The sequence below is a fragment of the Macadamia integrifolia genome, unplaced genomic scaffold, assembly GCF_013358625.1.
Source record: "Macadamia integrifolia cultivar HAES 741 unplaced genomic scaffold, SCU_Mint_v3 scaffold1600, whole genome shotgun sequence".
NCBI classification, from domain to species: Eukaryota; Viridiplantae; Streptophyta; class Magnoliopsida; order Proteales; family Proteaceae; genus Macadamia; species Macadamia integrifolia.
The window spans coordinates 55,169-75,885 of NW_024868273.1; the positions used below are offsets into that span (position 1 = coordinate 55,169).

Sequence of the window (20,717 nt, forward strand, 5' to 3'; positions counted from 1 at the left end):
ATAGGATTCAGGGATAAATAGAATCCCATAATTTTGCATGCTTATCACTCTAGGTTCTTTTCCATGCACTTGTATTGGTGGTGTCTTTTACCAACCCCACATCTCCATGCACCCACCCTCTATGATGATGACGATGATGAGATTTATAGGTTTTTTTCCACAAGAGAAGCCGTCGTTGGCATCAAGAACAACAACCTAATACTTTTCTCCATGCTCACAGGCTGACAGAGAATGGCTTAGCAAAAAGGAACAATCTCCAATGGATGGAAATCTTTATCTGCCGTGAATTCTTATTGTTTACTTGTTTTTTTAATGGCTTATGTGCGCATGTGATCAAATCAAAGAATTCATCCATCAGTTTCCATGATGGTTAAGGAAAATTAGGGATTGTGTGGATAGGCGTACGATCCTAGATTCGATTCTCCATCTGTGGATCTCTGATTGTGCTAGTTTTCCTTAGGATTAGTCGAGGTGCACGTAAACTGGCGCAGACACTTTCGTTAACAGAAAAAAAAAGTGATCAAATCAAAGAGTTTTAGTAAACATGTGGTACAGACAAAATCTTGTTCTCTATTTTAAGTTCCTAAAACTCAATGAAAGAGCTGGCTTTTCAACTAATTAGGAAGTCATGTAATCAATCATATAACATGGAGAAAAGAAATTTTTCATGGAATAATAAGCTTCTAAATTGAGTTAGGGCAATAATATAAATTACATACAGACATATTGAAAGACAAATAAGACACTTGTATGATAGATATAACAGTTTTCTTTGTTAACAGTTTTTGATTTGAGGTACTACTTTTTATTCATAAGTAAATTCATAAGAGACGAACACTAAGATAGCCTAGTGGTGGCAGCTCCGACTTGAAGAGCTGGCGCCCAGGGGAGAAGGTCGTGGTATCGAACCCAGTCGTGCTATTCTCCCCGAGGTCAAATATTATGCTTGGTATAATATGCTATGTTAAATTAAATCTTGAATATACCAAAAAGAAAAAATTATAATGGCCTTTTATCAGTTTTATTTAGTCTTTCTAGAATACTAATAGGTTATTCATGGAATTTACTATTTTCCATTTTTTCCTATGAAATGTCCAGATTAAATTTTGATTAAAAGAAAAATGTACTTCTTTTTTTTTTTTTTTTTTTTGGTGAAACACAATTCTAGAGTTCCTTCATATCGTTTGTCATTTTAGTGTAGCAAGACCTGCTTTTCCCACTATATAGATGCCTCACATTCAGGGAAAGGAATTGACGTTTATTGCTTTGTTAACGTACTTTTTAGATGCATTTCATCCAAATTAAGGAAAAGAATAGATGTTTCTTGCTCTGTTAAAGTGCTTCAGATGCCTCTCATTCAGGGAAAAGAACTGAGCTCTGTTAAAGTGCTTCAGATGCCTCTCATTCAGGGAAAAGAATTGATGTTTCTTGTTCGGTAGGATCAATCTTTTAACTCTCTATTTCAGACCCGCCAGTCAGAAAACCCAAATTGACTGATCCGGCTCCTCTCCAATTGCCCTAGTAGTGCACAAGAAGTCATCCAACTATTAGGAGGACTCAAACACTTACCCCAACACAGATTCAGCTCCTCTCTATAGAGCCCAGGGATCAGAGAGTGATCCCACGACTAGGAGGATTCAAGCACATGTCCCAAGGTCACCCCATCCATGGGATCACTCTCTGGTCCCTGGGGTTTAACAACAATCCTATCCCCCCAACACATGGGCGTGATGCATGTGTGCCCAAGTCCACCCAGTCAGATGGCTCCTTGGGCGGTCCACTAAATTGAGAGGATCTTTTTCTTTGACCTGTAGACCGTAGGTAGATATAAATAGGGGTGTCAATCGGCCAAGCCGGGACCGTGACCTACCTATTTAAGGATAGAGTCAGTCTCATGTTGGGCTTAGTCGGGTTTCATACTTTAATTGGGCTTCTCTTAATCAGGTCTTAACGATCTTTAATTGTCTTAGATTTAAGATATTATAGTATATTTTATTAAATCATCAACAAGTTAGAAAATATATTATACTTAATTATATTCAATAATTAATAAAATATCAATATATACTTTATTCTTTAAAAAAAAATCAAAAAATATATATAAATGGTCAAACTAAACGTGTCGGGCCGATTTGTACTTATAAATGGGCCGAGCTGATTGGGCACCCATCGGGTTTACCCCTTACACGGTGTATTACTTATTTATTTAATAATTGGTGCATGTCGGGCCGGTCTTTAAATGGTCGGCCCGATCGATCAAATCGGTGCAAGCTTAGGATTTTCACCACTAAGACATGGAAGCTTCTCAGCCATCGTACCTATCAGTGTCCATCATTGTTAATTTGGTTCATACAGGAAGAGCGAAGAGAGAGAACGAGCGGCATCATCGCTTTAATATCTCGCTCTGTGAAAGGATATGAAACTGAGAACATAACACCAAAACTTGAGTACCCCTCCCTGCTTGCTTCACCAAAATGCCTATTTTTCATTTCGATCCAAATTTCTTTTCAAAACGTCCACAAATTACTCTGAAACAAAAATTTTATGGTCAGTCCTTTAAGGCTTTGAACACGGTGAATTCTCGTGAATTCCAGGAATGCTTCAATCATCTCGATGGGAAATTTGATCAATTCTGCGATGAATGGGGGAAGGTGTGTAAGGATCATGTGTTTGATCGGCCCTGGAAACATGTGCTAAGAGAAACCGGCGAAAACGAATCAGACACCAGCCAATTATACAAGGATGCGGTGGCAAGTGTTGAGACACAAGCCAGAGCTGTGTATGTGGAGGAAGATCTCATGAACTGCAGTCAGGATGAATTCCTTCAACTGATGATGGAGCAAGGTTGTTTCATACTACAAGTAGCCTTGTGCTCCTTGGGTGGTCCGAAGCCACTGGGTTATCCTCCAGATGATCCACTTTTCGGCGAGAAGAGATGGAACTATAAGCTGATCAGATTTCTGGTCAACAGGTATTTGTTTTGTATCAAGAATCAAATCCCACTTGTAGTCCTCGAGGTGTTGATGAAACAGAGCTTCTTCCAAAATGTACTCAAATTGGGGAAATGGAAGCGGCCCAATGACTTGGCCGGGATGGTTTTGTATGACTTCCTTGTAGAACCAATGTTAGATGGCTATTTCCAGAGCCGTAGGCATCCTGCAATTACTCTTCTCCATGCTCTTTGGTTGAAGGTGACTGGATCAGACTCCCATGGCACCAACCATATCAAGGAAGATGTGGGTCACCTATACACCAACTTGTCCACAGTGAATAGTGCTAAGGAGCTGCAAGCAGCTGGAATCACTTTCAAGAATTATGAGGGATTTGACATGAGAGGGATAAAGTTCAAGAAAAGGATGTTAGATGCCCATCTTTACCTCCCCTACATCAACATGGAACCTCACAATATTGCTCTGTTTGAGGGTCTCATCCATTTTGAACGTGATGCTAATTTGAATATAAACCAGCGTGAGGTTTCTGCATATATAACTTTCATGAGCGAGCTCATCCGTAGTCGTGACGATGTCAGAGTCCTTGTTACAGGGGGTATACTCGATTCTGATCTTGAATATGAGCAACAATTGCCCAATACATTATCGAAGTTGGTGTCGCAGTTTGACAGATTGATGGTGGGAAACATCCGCAATTTTGCTTCCATTAGGGGTGAGATTCGTAGGTATGTGAGGCCAAGCATGCGGACAAAGATAATGAATCTGGTTGTCATAGGTCTTGTTCTAACTTTGGTGCAGACCATATACACTGTCCTTAGCTATCATCACCCTCACCACTGACAGAGATGGCTTAGCTATGACAAAGCAAAGGAACTGTGGATGGAATTCCTCTCTGCTATATATGTTTCATTCTTCTTTCTGTCTTTTGTTGTTGTTTCTTTTTAATTTTCTGCAATAAGAGATTTTGGGTCTGCTTGTTACTGTATTTAAAAAGGCTTCTTCTGTACATTGGATAGCTCGTGTCCAAGTCGATCAATGGTTTTCAGTGAACATGTGGTATGACGTTTAATTAATATACATTTACAACAATTGCTTAGTGTAGTTGGCGAGTTTGTGGTGTGGTAAGTCCATACTCACAACGAGTTCTTGGTTTCGAGTCTTCGGGATGTTACCTTCCCCCTCCCCCCTTCTATAATGTACCAATCTAAAAAAAAAAAAACCCTAAGATTGGACTATAGATTGAATTATGGTTCCAAATTTCATGCTTGACCAGTAAAAAAGCAAATCCTCCTTAGTCCTTAAGGTGTTGATGAAACAGAGCTTCTTCCAAAATATACTAAAATTGGGGAAATGGAAGCGGCCTAATGACTTGGCCAGGATGGCTTTGAATGACTTCATGGTAGAACCAATGGTAGATGGCCCAATGAACCGATGAAACTACATGAGGAGGTTTCTAGGTTTTTGTGAGAGAGCAGATGAGTTAAACTGGTCTTAAGCTAAAATAAATGCCATGTGTAACATCTTTACGGAGGTAAACTTCCGTTAATTTATTTATTCAAAATTTTAAATTTTTTTTTGTTTTCCCTATTTTTTAGGAATTTAAAATTATTTGGATTTTATTAATCGTTTTTATCTCCTCTATTTGTGGGGAGTTTCAGATTGTGAATATCTTCCATATATATATACATACTAGTAAAAAGACACATGCATGTGCACGTGGAAAAAAAAACTTTTACCGTGAAATTGTGTGGAGAAATTTCACGTTCATCGTTTTCATTTATTTCCTGTAGTCGGCAATCCCAATTATTTCCCAAGTTTGCAACAACTCTTGCAAATCTGAATCCAATAAGCTTTTACTCGTAACTCTTCTAAATGAAGTCTTCTTCAAAAGAGTTGCTTGTCCCTTAAAAACGAATATTTTAAATCATATTTGAGATATAGATTTAGATTTAGAAGAAGTATTATGGATCTGAAGTAGCAAGCACCTTAATATTTGGATAAAGAGTTGAAAGAATGTGAGATGATATCCTTTGATAGATAAAATAACGTTATTTTAATCAATAATAATTTCATTAGTTTACATATTTATTAAAAATATAGATAGGTCTAGAATTGCCTTCAAAGTATTGTTTTAATCTAACATTAAGTAAAAGTAGCCAACATAGAATGCTATAATATTTTGAAGTGGCAATATCCGACAATTATACTAACTTTTTTAGAGTAGCGACTGCAATACCATACATGATAGATTTGTATCCCAAACCAAGCTCCAAGATGACATTAGTAACAACTCCAATTCTGCAAGATTAATCCACAACACTTGTTCGGGCTGCAAAAACATGATAAGATGACATTAGTGTTCTAATAGAAACTACATAGATATGGTAATGCAATAAGTCATGTCTATAAAATCTGAATTTAATGTCTTAAAAAGGAAAAATAATCTAGAAAAGTTCGTCTTAGCATTACAATGGAGTTTTTTTATAATATCAAATGACTATTTTCTGCTACACTTGGGAAAGAAACAGTTCCTGAGTTAATCTAAGATTAGTGTCTTTGAAAGGAAAAATTGGTGTATGAAAGTCTCTCTTAGCACTACAAAGGAGAAATTAAGATCTTTTCCAAAGCAGCACAAAAGAACACCCATAATCATCTAGAACGATAAAATCATGAGCACCATGGTGGACCTTTCAAACAATAATTAACCAAGTAGCGAGGACAAAAATGAGGCTATTTTCAAATCATATAAATCTATTTATAATTACACTATTGCAAACACAAAAAATCCATGTTCCAAGATCTCTCTCTCTCTCTCTCTCTCTCTCTCTCTCTTTCTCTCATAATCAGATTTTTTCAATGTTTTATAAACTAGGAGCACATAATTATCATAAAAAACTGAAAGTGCACAAGATAGAAGGAACCAGCTGTTAGGGCACTTCTGAAGTTATCATCCAAGTAGTAGACAGCCAATCTTGGTCAATGAAGTCACATCATGAGACCAAAATCATTACCTATGTTAGGTCAAGTTCTTTCCACTAAATGGAAGAAAATCAATCATTTCTGATTTCACCAATGCTTTTACTTCCAATACAGGGATAAGAATCTTTTCAATACCAACATGCACTATATCCTCGAGTCCAAGTTTTCAATCAGGCAGAGAAACAAAGGATAAAAAGAAAAATGTTAGCTACATATGTCGAAATAATTCATCATTAGCCCAGAAGGATTGCTTATAAATTGTATTCTCATCCTCGTAAGAAAAATAGTTTCCATTCCCACATATACAGTTTAAAGACATAGGCAAAGATTGGTTCATATATGAAGTTTCGATCTTTAATTATATATGTGTGTGCGAATTCATTAATTGATTGTTTTGCTCTGGAAAGCTCTTAATAAGAGATGGAAATATTAACTAACCCATTAACCCATTATAAAATCTTGCCATCTAGGTGATTATTCTTAATCGTATTTTACCTAGCTTTCAATTATGTGCCTTAATGTCAGAAAATGGATATCGATTGAAATTTTGGTTTTGTTCACGCATTACTAATTGAAAGTTAAAATATTTGCCTCTATATTCCAAGGTGAACCTTCATCTTTGTCATCTAGGTGCATTATTATTCAGATGACAAAGCAACATACATTCAATTTTCTATCTAAAAACAAAATCAATTATTAGAAGCGAAAAAATAGAGGCAACCTTTATGAAAGGCATACTATCAAACCCATTAAATGCAACAATAAATCACTGTGAAGTTCTTCTACTTTGACAAATAAAAGAGAGATATATGTGGGGGATAAAGAGAAGTGTGGTACGAATTTTTACCAGAGACAATCGAAAATAGATGAAATTCAAGTATGTACAGAGAAACAGTCCTCAATTATCCTCTTTGCCCAAAATTTCAACATCAATTTTTACCACGCATAGTCTGTATATTCTGAAAACCTTTCCAAAATAAGAGTATATATATCAACTTAGACAAAGTGTTCCTTCACCAGGTGGTGAAGTTAACCACTTCATCCTAGGGTTCACAAACACCTATAGGGTTTTATTCCCTTTCCCAAAAACCCCTCATGATACCCCATGTGTGCAGTTAAAGCACCCATGATGAATGGATTTTCATTCACCATGGCCTCAGAAAAACTTGGTCCTATCAACTTTCTTAACCACATTAATTTTTTTAAACATGGGCATGGCCTGTAAATTATGAAAACAGTTTGTATTCAAAGTATATATCAATTCCCTCATTATTTTCAATGTAAGGATGCAGGTTCATCAAGAGACAGCTCTCTTGTTATTCTTTCACACCCATTGATAAGCTTCTTGAAACCTCGACATAAAATCACAATTATGTATTGTCATAAGGAGACCAATCTCTTATCTCCAGCAGTATTCAATTAAAAAATTTTAAAGCAATGCTCTGCCACCACATCAAATTATAATCATTCATCATAATTATAACTATTTTTTAAAAAATAATGGACAAATTAATTTGCAGAACACCACAAATGAAACCAGGAAGGTTGAAAACAACACGCAACATGCATTTAGAAGAGTAGAAATTGAAATCATTAAAGAAAAGCAAAGAAGGGAAGTATCGAACCTCGGCAATATAAGCTTTGATCTCTGACTTGAAGAGGTAGTTGTGGAGAGCTTCGATGATGTTCTTCTCCTTCTCAGGTAACATTCTCATGATACTCCCTATATGTGCCTCTCCACTTGTATTGACACCAATGAGTGGAATCTCAAACCTCTATGAGGATAATCAAGGAATCCAGCAGGAGCAAAAACTGCAAAGCCAACCGAACCAATACCTTAATAATATTCTACATTTTTTGACGGAAAATTGATATATTACAAAAATCGAAGAGGAAGAAAACCTACCAGCAAACTCAAACAGAAATTATAGTGTGGAAATTTGTTGTGATGAAACGTTAACAATTCGATCTCTATTGAAAGACAATGGATTGAAATCTTATTGTCCCTAAGATGACAATAAGTTGATGTAGATCTCCATCATGGGATCCATTATCGAAGGAGGAAGAAGAAGAGCAGCCTTGAAGCTACCTCCAGCCTTTGAAGGGCAGCTAGCAGCTAGCAGCTACCGCCCAGCATAGGAAGATCCCTTATGCTGCTATATTAGTTTCCTATTGTAGTAGTATGGTTGTGTCTTTAGGAAGTCCTATTAGCTGCTATTTTGTTTCTTAAATTAGAAGATAGAGCTAGTTTCTATTTTGCATTAGTTTCTAATTTGAGTTAGTTGCTATTTTGTTTAGCTTCTATTTTATTTAGTTTCTATTTTGTGTCAAACTTCTATTTTGTAATTTTAGATACAAAACACTTATGAATTAATGAAGATTGCTGCAGTTTTTGCTTGCTCCCTCTCCTGAGAAAGGAAGTCAAACAACTGGGATAGCTGTGGGTGAGATACCTAGGCTGAGATAGCCATTCTCACCAACATCTATCTTGATTTACATCTTCTTTTCTTTTCTTTTATGTTCACTGTTATTATTTTCTGGGATAGAAGAGTGAGTGAATTAAATCAGATCTATTGGAAGCACAAAAACCAGAATCGACTTTAGCAAGGAAATCAGGGATTGAAGCTCCATCGACTAGTCACATCTTGCAACTATGAAGGCTGATCAGGAAGCCCTTTTTAGGTTTTGTTCTAGCCTCCAAGAGGGTCACTTGACCCTAGTCTAGTGATCATCTGAGGTGATTTGCTGCTGCCCTTGAAGAATTTCCTAGTTTCCTTATTTGAGGACTTGAAGTTAAGAAGGTGCTAATCTTCTCAACCAGTCAGCAGTTTTCTGAGATCTTTTGGGGCTTTGTTCTGCACCTTAACCACCCTACTCTATCCAGGTTTGAGGTCATTCTGAGCTCTTCCCTTTCAACCATAGGTAATCCCAGTTCTGGCCTGGCCGAAACCTAGATCACTCATGGGTATCGATCTCTGTTATTGGTTTTGTTGCTGGTTTATTCTCTGATGTTATAAGTAGATATCTGGGGTTATTTTCTGGTTTTGTTGTCCCTTATTTGCTACTCTTTACTGGTTTCTGTTGAGGTTAATTGGAGAGATCAGTTTTGACATTGGTTTGAGATTAACACATTGGGAGTTGTTTACCTAGGGTAACCTACTCTTACATTATAAGTCTATACAGATATTGAGTTTTTTGGAATACCTTTTTGTTTTTCTGTATGTTCTATAGGAATAAACTGCTTAAAGAATAAGAAAATTGCATACCAGACTGAACCCATATGATCATATTAGAGTGTTTCAAACTTTAAAGTTAAGATATGCTTCAATAATTAGAGAAAAAGAACCAGCTCAGGATCAATGGAAAATAAAAAAAAATACCAAAGAGAAACAGAGCCGGAAAGCTAAATTTATGCAAAATCCCAAATAATAAGAAAAGAGAAGTTGAAAACAAAAGTTCATCCATTAACCGTATCTTATACTCTGAAATCCATATAGAAAAAGCTTGAGAAAGCTATGGTCATCACAAGGGAAGTCGGATACAGGAAGCTTCAGAAGAATAAAACACCACATTTAAGGTCAGAGTCTAAAATAATTTCTTTATGCTAAAATGCCCTATCAGATTCAAAACTAACCTCAAATGACTCAGAGAAATCATAGTGGATGTTACTTACCTCTCTCCCAAGACGACTCTCTATATCGGGACGATTTTTATTCTGAGGTGGACTGAAGAATGGATTGATCTCCTTGCCTTATGTGGAAAGAATTACAAGAAGTACAAGAAAGTTGTGTTACAAATACATATTAGCAACAATGAATCATATGGTCAATGCTTCCACAAATAAACAGAAAAAATAAAAACCTACAATGTGGCAAATAAATCCCTTCAAAACAAGCATTCTAAGATAAGATATTAAAAAAAAAAAATTAAAAACCCTAGCCAGACATACCAAATAAGCAATGATCATAATAATCTTAACAAAACATTGATCTTCAGAGAAACTATCCCAACTATCCCAATATGATCTAGGCAAGCAAGAAGAGGCAAACCATTTATCAAGATTAGAGGCTCGAGACTTCTCAAATTCTTCCCGTCTGATAACTCCTTCTAAAGGTTTGGGAAGTGTTAAAAACTTGAGAGCAGCATGTTGCCGCAAAGACAAATTTGTCGAGAAAATGTATATCGATATTTTAAAACCTGAAAAAAAGCACAAGGAGTGCCTTGGTTAGAATGACCAAAAACCAGAGTAGAACTTCATAACCAAAAAAAAAAATCAAGAAAACAAACAATCGATGGACAAAACTGAATGAGGCACATGAAATGCGAGTCAACATATTTAAAACCAACGAAAAGAGAGATTTCTTGTAAATCAACAAAAAAATAGTTAAACCTTTATGTAAGAATTAAGGCGAAAAGGTAGCAGCGCTTAAGCGCTCTGAAGTTGTAAACGTTATTTTTTATTCTCAATCGTTGATTTCATAATGTTAAATCTCATCCGTTGAACATAAAAAACATTTAACTTGTTACCGGCTGCGGCTCCCCCTTCCTCCTTGGAGCTGCTTGAATACCTGAAACGAAAATCCCAAAATAAATAATAATTAATTAGATAAAAGCTTCATGAATGAAATCAGGTTCACATTCTCTGAAGTTACTCTTGAATCTCCGGGTAACTTGGCGGAGGTACCTCATCTGACCAATTCCGATCGTCTTCCTCCTAATGGCCTTCACGCTCCAGTTATCTGAAATCACATCAAGAGGTTAAGAGAAAAAAAAAAAAAAAAACCCAAATCAAAAGAAAACCCATAACAGTTGTTGATGTAAACAGGGGAAGGCTTAGTTACGTATCTTGATCAGCGCATCTGCTCTTCTGAAGATGAAAGCTGCGGCATCCACACCTCACAGGGCGTGTGAGTCTTGTTCCTCTTCTTACCAAAGCTTCCTGTTCCTTTCCCCTGCCCATAATATCAAATCGAAGTTTCAAGATTCCACAACGACTGAATTGAGAAATTTTTTTTTCTGAGATCTAAGGAAACAAAAGAGTTGAAGAGAACAGGAAGAGATGATCTTACCATTTCACGGACACAGGCGGCGCGGAGGTCGGCAATGGTGGCGGGGGAGAAGACAGAGAATGGGCCATGCCAGACGATGTGTGGCGCAACCCCGCGCCATAGAAGAGCCAAATCCTGGGGTGCATACTGGGTTTGGAACTTCAGGTGGGAGCAAGAGAGGAAGAAGGAGATGAAGAGGCAATGAGGGAGGGGGGGCCTGTGAGCGTTCACCGTGATGGTGAGTAACCCCTTGATGCATTAAAATAATGAATGGATAGGATTTATTTAAAGATAGATCAACGATTGATATTTACTGTGGTGTTTATACCTTTCAAGCGCTTAAGCACTGCTACCACTCAAAACTACAATGCCGGTAACAACAACCAAAACCAGCAGCAATATCAAAGAAGGTAAAATCAATGAAAGAATTAACAGGAAGTACCAAAAAAAAAAAAAGAACCAAAACTTCGCTTTAGCATTTTATCGGCTTTGCATGAGAATCAAGACCATACTAAAAGAGGAAAAGAAATAAAGAAATAGTGAAATAAATGAAAGTACAGATAACAAAGCTGAAGAAACCATACCCACAATAGCTTCCATGTATGGAAACACCATTGCAGATTCAGACTTTGTGACCAACGGTACAGACTATAGAGTTCAAACAGCATGAGAGAGAGAAAGGGAGAGGGAAGAATAAATGTTCTGTTTACCTTGGTTAGAACAAAACAACTCATATGTAAGAATCAAAATTACTATAAAAAACTTGGAAGATTGGCATCGAAATCGAACAACCCATTATCAAAGGAGGCAAAAAATCAATGAAAGAAACAACAGGAAGTACAAAAATTTAGAAAAAACAAGAATCAAAACTTGGCTGAAGCATTCAATCGGCATTGCATGAGAATCAAGATTTATTTATTTATTTTATTTTTTATAAGAGCATGCGAATCAAGATTATACTCAACAAGAAAAGAAATAAAGAAGTACACAAAAGCGCAGATAAGAAAAGCTTGAGAGAAACCCTACCCACTACAGCTGATTCCGACCAGTGTAGATCTCTCTCTGCGAGATTCGTTTTCCAGCCCCAGCATTCTCGAGATCCCCCGTGAGTTTGAGAGGCCGTTAGAGTTTAAGAGAGAGTGGGCAGTGTGAGAGATTGACACGAATTAACATGGAAAGTATTAAATAAAAGATATTTCAGACACTATTAAATATAGAAGGGTAATTTACAGCGCCACCCCCTGAAGAACGCCAATATTAGAGGGACACCCCCTCTCTTTCACCAAATTGGACTTGGACCCCTTGCCGTCAGTCACTGTTAAGTGTCAACTTAAAATGACCATTATACCCTTGCTATTGAAAAACTCATATTTTTACATTACAATGAAGCTTTCAAATACAGAGAACGACGAGGAAGACGGTTCCCCTTGTTCTCTCCTTCTCTAATCATCTTCTACATCGATAACTTCAGTTGCGTTTGGGGGAACCAGAGGAGTCGAGACATTTACTTCTTCTGCGCCTTGAAGGGCTACGGATTGAACGGGATTTGAAGAATGGTTCTGGTTTCGGTTCCGTGAAACCCTTTCCATTCTTACGGGCGGAACGTAATCTTCATCTCTTTCCTCCTCTTCCTCTTCCTCGTTGTCATCTTCTTCTTCTTCGTCAGATTCTACAGATTCTTGTGGTAATTCTATTAAATCTGGCGTCGATGCGGTTTCATCGTCTTCTATCCATCCATAGTAAGGAAAGTTACTCGGCATACAGATTTCAGCCATCGCCATCGATTGAAGGAAAAAAAGGAGCAGAGGCGGCGGCGGTATTTGGATCGATGAGGCGGGATCTGTCGGTGGCAGCTATGGAGCAGAGGCGGCGGCGGGACTCCTCTCTTCCCTACCCTATTGTGATTCTTCTGAAGCCTCGGGCTCCAAAATCTTCAAGCTTCCTAAAAAAAGAACAGGGCTCACAGCTGCTACCGTCCCGCTGACCTGAAGAAGAAGAAGAGCTAGAGAAGAAGAAGAGAGGATTTAAAAAACAAAAAGCCTTATTGCCGGACCTGAACCGCTGACCAAAAAGAGGATTTAAAAAAACAGAAAATAAAAGCCTTATTGTGTCATTATTGTCGGTACCTTCACTGGAAGGGGTTGCAACCGCCGATCGACTACTCCGACTTTCTTCTCCAACTCAGTGACTCACGCGGCGGATATGGAGCAGAGGCGGTGGCGGAAGGGATCTTCAATCAATTTTGGGAATACAACCATTAAGGGAAATTTTGGTATTTTCCTATTTTTAAGGGCAAAATGGTATTTAAAAAAATTTTGAATTGCTGACGTCAGCATTTTTATATATTTTGTAACGATGACTGACGACAAGGGGTCCGAGTCCAATTTGGTGAAAGAGAGGGGGTGTCCCTCTAATATTGGCATTCTTAAGGGGGTGGCGCTGTAAATTACCCAATATAGAATGATACAGATTTTTTTTTTTTTTTTTTTATAAATATATAATGATACGGATTGTGGCATAATAAAAGGAGAGATAAAAAAAAGGATAGATGGGAGGGAGGGAGATAGAGAGAGTAGATGGCGTGAGATTTTAAGAGAGGGTACCAAAAGAATAAAAAAAGTAAGATAAAAGAAAGTGATGATGAGGAAGTTAATGTATTTATATGAACAATAAGGGTAAAGTTGTCTAAGAAAATATTAGCCATAAAACATGAGTACGTGTAATTAATAATAGTATGATATGATATGATATGATATATATATCATCAATCATCACTTTGTTAACCATGTGTGACTAAAATTATTACAAGCAATGTTATAGTAATCGGACTCATCAACCCATTTGGTTTCAATTCCGATAAGGATCAGCTGAATTTTGGCATCAAGTGTGACATTTGCCCCTCATTTGTCCCCACTTTAATTGAAATTGAACGTTAGAAAAACAATCTTGTAAGATAAACTACTATCGATTTTCATTAGTTATATTTTTTTATTCCTATTTTATCTCCAGAAATTTCAAATGGAGTAGTGAGTATCCTCCACGACTCTCTCCCTCTCTTTTTTTTTCTTCAATTTCAAATCTATTAATCGGTTAGTAACTGAAGTATCATTTTTCTTTGTTTTTTTTTTTTTCCAATTTCAATCATGTTAGTAACCAGAAATTTCAAATGGAATAGCAAATCATGTGCGTGTTTCAGTGCTGATCACTATCTCTAGGGGTGAAGACCATCTACAATGAAGCATAAAAATTTTGAGAGAAGAATTAGCTAAAGGTACAAAAAATCTTGTTGAAGAGGAATTAGATCACTCATCATCAATTCTTATATCAGAATAAAAATGTGATGTATCTAACTTATTTTTAACCACTAATATATATATATATATATATATGATGGATGTGCAAAGGTATATCCAAAACTTAAAATTGAAGTTGCAAAACAAATCCAATAAATCAAGAGGGAAGAAAATATTATAAGGGATTTTAAAAAGAAAATAGTATTTATCAACATAATCACTCTTTAATATTGTTGTGAATCACTTTTGAGATTAATAGCACCACAGAAGCAAAGCATACAGTGGAGTATTCTCTGATTTTCATTAACCAAAGAGAAAATCAGAAAAATTATGTATTAGCCACAAGTGTTAAATCTCCTACTACAAGCACTTGAAAGGCAATCGCCACACTTCAAGCCAATCTAATTGATTCATAATCTTTTACAAAAAAAAAAAAAAAACTGATCCTTGTTGAAATTAGAATCAATGGATTGATGAGTTCGATTACTAAAACCATGCTTGTAATGATTTTTAGCCATACATATACTCACACATGATCAACAAAGTGATGATCAAGAATTCTAATAGAAGAAAGAGAGTCGTGGAAGATATTCACAATCTGAAACTCCCCACAGATAGAGGAGATAAAAACTATTAATAAAATCTAAATAATTTTAAATTCTTTAAAAATAGGAAAAATAAAAAATATTTTAAAATATAAATTAACAGAAGGTTACCTGAGATTGGACACCTGGCACCTATGTAGCGTAAAACCTGTTTAACTTACGAGGAGATTATCGGTTCTCTTTTTGTAACATGAAAAATAAAAAGGAAAAACCATTACTCTACTCATTGCTCTTTGGCTGCTTCTGAGTGGACCAGTCTTCCATGGTGCCAACCATACATAGGAAGATGAGGGTGATCATCTATATACTACCTTTGAACCTCACACTATGGCAGCCGGCGTGAGGAATGCACGGGACTACAGTAGGAGTGAAGGAATAAATTTTAAATTAGCGGGAGATTGAGTCTGTTACTCTGTTACTCTGTTACATCTAATTGGTGCAAGAAGTCCAGATCGCTATGAAGTTACCTGGATTTTGAGTCCCATCAAGTGTATGATTTTATAATTAACTGTTACTGAATTTTGTGTAGAGGGATTTTGTTGAGATATCCAGAAATGGTAATAGAAGAAGAAATCCCAAAAAGCTTATTAATCTGACTTCATTTGATCCAACACATGACAAATAACCTCCCTCAGGACACTAAGGAGTAAGGAACATCAAATCATCCTTCCTATGGGAACAATTTTACAATTTCTATCACTTTTTAGGATGATGGTAGCTAAGCATGGCGTAGAAGGTCTGCAGAAATGTGAGGAAAACAGTTATGACGATAAGATTCATAACCTTCCCCCATTTGCTTGGCTTCACATAGCTACGAATCTTACGGCGGACATCGATCATATGCTGGTTGTCTCCCACCATCTCTGGTAGTTGCAGACTCTCTAACATTTTAGGTAGATCTTTCTCTCCTTTAGGATCTGCATTCACAATCCCCTGCATCGCAAGCACTTTGGCATCATCTGGTGTACGGACGATCTCACGTATCAGCTTCAAATAGGAACAAACCTCACGCTGGGTTTTCCCCAATCCAATCTCGCCCTCGTAATCGATCAAGTACTGGAACAATGTCTTCGTGTTTGATTCAATTGTGATAGTAGGAAAATAGAGAACAGCATCGATCATTTTCTCTTTGAACTCTATTCCTCTGCTGCCCTTCCCCTGTTTACTCTTGAAGGTAATCCCCACCGTCTGCAACTCCCTCGCACTCCGAACCGTGTACCAGGAACTGTTACTCTCGTCATCTTCATCTCCGTTGCCGTTGTCAACGTTGCTGATGATGGCGCCTGGACCAGTCTGTTGAAGCCAAAGAGCATGGAGAAGGGTAGGCGGTTCTTGTTCAGAAAAGCCCATGCTTTTGTTGATAAGGCCCTGGAAGAAGTGGTTCATGAAATTCACTTTGTGATTTGAGCCTTCAAGCATTGGTTCCACCAATTGATCAAATAAAACCATCCTCGCCATGTCTTTGGGCCGTCTCCACTGTTCTCTTGATTTTGATTTCAACACGTCTTGGAAGAAGGTCTGTTTCATCAATTCCTTGAGGATTACAAGGGGAAGCTGGCTTGTGATTTTAAATAGAGATGGGATCCAAGCTTTAACCAGATCCTTATCATCCCAATCCTGATTCAGCTTCTCTGGAGGACCACCTAATGAGAATAAGGCCACTTGAAGTACGAAGCAGCCTTGTTCGATCATATTTTGCACGAAATCGCCGGAATATGGGGCGACTTTATATATTTTTTGGGCTTCTTGCTCTACTGTTTTCACTGCTGCTGTGTATGTGTCGTGGGTTGCCACTGCATCAGCTCCGGCGGTTCTTGTCCGGACAAGATCCCATGCCTTTTTTACGTCAGGTGTGGGAAATGATGAGAAATGGAACGTGCCCAAACGTGGCTCATGTTGTTGGCATGGCTGCGACTTCGAGTTGCTAAGGTAGGAGAAGCATTTCTTCATCTTCTCGTTGAGGTAGTCCATGGTTTGAGGTGTCTGTTGGTCAGCTTAATTTCTTTCTATTCGATCTGAGTTTTATTTATATTGCAATAGAAAGAGCAGTTCACTGAAGTAGGATGAGCTTTCCTTCAGCTTGCAGGAGCTTTCTTCACACCCACCGAAGTGTCGACATATCTATGTTCTAATACACCCTCTTTCATAACCTCTTTCATGGCAGTTTCACAGAACGTGACTTCATAAAATATCTTAAAAAAAAAAAAAGAGGGTGAGATCAGAGAAGGTGATGCCATTGACTGACGCAAGTCTTCCAAATTGTCTATAATTGTGGTAGAGTACATTGCATACCCATGTGCGGATGGAAACTTTTATAATTGTGGTAGAATACATTGCATACCCATGTGCGGATGGAAATTTTTATCCTTTCTGTCTCTAAAGACGGGGAATTAGCAAATGATCATTATGGAGCCGTTTGTTTAGAGGGGAGTCGGGTGGGATTGTATGACACATGAATCCCATATGTTGTTAAGGTGAATGAAAAGAATGGAAAAGTTGTAGAAAAGTATAACTTTCCCACCCCATGCTTGTTTGGTTGGCTTGGGAAAGTTAAACTTTACCACCCCATGTATGTTTGGATATTAGAATTTGTGATTAAAGGGAAAGTTGCTATACTACAATATAATTACAAGAACACTATTATCAAATAACGTCATCACATTAACACCTACTAATGTGACCTTTATATTTTTGTGGTTACAATAAAATGCGGGATTCACCAATATTAATTAATTAATTTAATTTAGATAATAAAAAATTATTCTAAAGAGGCTAATTGTGGTGATCCCTCTCATAAAGCTGACTGCAACACAAATAATTTGATACAATGAATTTAATGGTTGCATCAACAATCCATCAAGGAATAGCAGTCATATAGGAGAGATATCTCTACCCAATTCAAATACTAAGTCTAAAACCCATGCTAAAAATTATTTAAAATGAGAAAGAGAAATCCACTTTAATAAGTGAATTTAGTTCCTTCTCGGCAACTCTTGATCCAATGCCCCATTTCCTTTTTTATTTGGCTAAGCTTCATTCATATCTTCAATCTGATGGGTCCTTTCCCTGACGATTATAAAGATCCCTATGCAATTGGGTAAGCATGAAACAATTAAGCGTATGAATGTCTCCAAAGAGAGAATTTATGAAGAGACATTCAAGTAACCGCAGTAAAGTTACAAAAATCAAGAATCTAGATCTCTAGGTAGAACTTCCAAAATGAAGAGCATAAAGTCCGTCCATAATTTGTCCAAAAGTTTGAGAATATTACATCATTAGTCTGTAGGAAACCATTAAAAATAATATATATCCACTCAAACATTCCATTCTAAAATTATTAAACAAAAATAAGTTCTTCAACCTAGAGTCAGAGTTCTAACTACATAGTTTTAAACTAATATATGTGTAAAGAGTTCACAAAAAGGCAGAACACAATATTCATAATCTAAACAACCCTTCTACCCATTGGGGTCTTGTGAATGCCAATGCCTCCAAAGAAAGTCTGCCCTGTGTGAGACATCATATGACATAAATATATTAGCTTGCACTGGATTTGCACTCAAGTATTCAAAAGACCTACTAGCTATGACATCAGAAATATCAGGGATCTCTCGTATGGCATGGAGGATAGGTGTCAAATCCATCTGATAAGGGCTTGGTTGCTTGGGTGGTTCTCGAAGTGCAACTGCCAAATCCTTGATGCCTTCAGCAATGGTGGCTAGTTGATCAAAATCAACACTTTGTTTCTGTTTTTTTGGCCTTGGAGTATATCGATTTCCACTAGGCCCCTCTCTAACAGGTGATGTCCTTGGATCTTGTGAGTCTCCACCTACCACATTCGTGTTCGACTCCATGGCATTGTCATCAAAGTTCATTGGATCCCCACCTCTTGTCTCTGAATGATTTTGGTCGTTATCACGTGCCTTTCGATTTCTAGCCCACTGGCCAGTTGCGAAGTCCTCACCAAAAATGTTCTCCCAAATATCAAAGAACTCAAATTTCTTGTTTTTGTAGTACTTGGCTTCGGGGTGCTCCTACAACATAAAGCATATTAATATATTAAGAATTAATGCACAATATAAGTGAACATATATGCAAGTTCAATAGTGCATGCATATGTCGCGCTTAATCAAAATTAATTGAACATCAAATGTAAGTATGTTGGAAGAGGGGTCGCTATGTAACCAAGGGTTGTGAGATCACAACTTACTAATATGTAGGAGTTCCACACGCTATCTTCATGATATGTCAGCTGCTTGAGTTCAGAATTCCAGCCAAACCCACTAGTGTTGGCGATAGCATAGAGGGTCCTATAGACCTTCTTTACACTTTTTACTCGATTTCGAATATTCTCTTTGTTAACACTCAATCCATGGGCAGAATTAATAACATGCGCTGCTTGCACATATGTTGCATCCTTGAATCCATTTTGAGACTTGTTGCCCTCTGCAACTTGGGCATCTAGGAACTCAAATAAAGTTCTATCCATATCCGAATCCCACATCTGATTTTTGCTTCTTTTGTTGGTGTCATTAGATGATAAAGAGTCATATACATGATCCATCTAAAATTAAAAACTAAAACACAATATATGAGTAGTTAACAACAAAATATAATCCAACTAGAGAAGATATAAATTTGAGAAATGCATTGTCTGAGATGATAATACAAGTTTTCCTAGTTAGTGAAGATAGGCTTTCATTTCTAGTCAAATAAAATGATGACCTTCCAAAATATATAACAAAAGACACCCTAAAAAAAGGACGAGCATTAGGAAGAAAAAAAGGACTATTGATCCCAAAAAAACATTTCCAAAAAAGGTTTACATCTTGTGCATAAATCAGTTTTGACGTCGACAACTTCTTTCCCAATCAACCCACATTTTATGCATAATCTGATCCCTTACAATGGTTCCTAGACGACCATGCTCGACCCTGCTGATTTGTGGCTCTACTATTGGCTCTGGATCGGGAACATGGTCCAAAAGAGCTCGATCCACTTCATCCAAAAGTGCATCATGTGGCATTACTCCCCTAATGAAGTTATGCACCGATGCACAAGCTAAGACAATATCAATCTGCCTTTCCCATGAGTGTGTTGGTTTTTCACTAATTATATTGAACCTCATCTTCCACACACCAAAGGTTCGCTCAATGGCATTGCGAAGCGATGAGTGTCTATGATTAAATAATTCCTTTTCTGTTCCTGGTACTCGGCCTCGTATCTCATTGAGGTGATATCGGGTGCTTCGAAATGGAGTAATGAAATTACGAAGCAATGGAAAACCAGCATCAGCAAGGTAGTACTTACCTAATACCAACGTCGAGTAAGTAGTAAGTGTTTGTAAATAAAGAGTTAAGAAAAAAAAATTATAAAAGAATAATTATAAAAAAATAAAAAAATAAAAGCATCTATCATAGTGCCATTCAACCACCTGCAGGACATACAATCCCATTCTCCATGGTAATGGCACTAGCCAATATCCTCGAGTCTGAAGCTGATCCCTCCCACCCAGCTAGAACCATGGTGAACCTAAGATCAAAATCACAAGCTACCAACACATTTTGAGACAACCATTGCTTTCGACCACGAAACCTACCCTCAATATTTTTAGGTACCTTAGCTAGAACATGTGTCCCATCAATTGCACCTACACAATCCTAAAAGACCAAATATATATTAAAACAACTTAAATATGACTAAAATTTCGTTGTAAGAACAAAATTTTTATTTATGGATTTCATACCTTGAAGTACGGCCACCATCTATCGCTATCTTTGATAGATGAATGTGTCTCTTGACATGATTGTCCATTAATAAATTGATCTTGCATGTTGAGAA

General features: G+C 37.2%; 2 protein-coding genes and 1 long non-coding RNA gene across 11 annotated transcripts; 1 reads left to right on the forward strand and 2 right to left on the reverse strand.

Moving 5' to 3' along the window:
• Positions 1-2,474: 2,474 nt before the first annotated feature.
• LOC122064291 lies at positions 2,475-3,791 on the forward strand. Its single transcript, XM_042627999.1, has one exon. It carries the CDS (start codon positions 2,475-2,477, stop codon positions 3,789-3,791), a length of 1,317 nt encoding a protein of 438 aa, XP_042483933.1.
• A 1,189-nt stretch (positions 3,792-4,980) lies between these two features.
• On the reverse strand, positions 4,981-12,139 carry LOC122064284. 9 transcript variants are annotated; one of them, XR_006135639.1, is made up of 10 exons: positions 12,005-12,136; positions 11,563-11,626; positions 11,307-11,340; positions 11,000-11,195; positions 10,615-10,882; positions 10,458-10,498; positions 9,980-10,127; positions 9,604-9,680; positions 7,556-7,742; positions 4,981-5,280 (listed from the first exon to the last, which is right to left on the reverse strand). It is a non-coding gene; the product is annotated as an uncharacterized LOC122064284 (long non-coding RNA). The 9 variants fall into 9 exon arrangements; XR_006135641.1 differs by lacking the exon at positions 12,005-12,136 and adding an exon at positions 9,400-9,478 and having other exon boundaries at positions 11,563-11,994; XR_006135640.1 differs by lacking the exon at positions 11,563-11,626 and having other exon boundaries at positions 11,307-11,333; positions 12,005-12,133.
• Positions 12,140-18,283: 6,144 nt separating this feature from the next.
• LOC122064281 lies at positions 18,284-20,413 on the reverse strand. Its single transcript, XM_042627990.1, has 3 exons — positions 20,311-20,413; positions 19,087-20,186; positions 18,284-18,910 (listed from the first exon to the last, which is right to left on the reverse strand). Exons 2-3 carry the CDS (start codon positions 19,438-19,440, stop codon positions 18,335-18,337), a joined length of 930 nt encoding a protein of 309 aa, XP_042483924.1. The 5' UTR covers positions 19,441-20,186; positions 20,311-20,413; the 3' UTR covers positions 18,284-18,334.
• Positions 20,414-20,717: the final 304 nt, after the last annotated feature.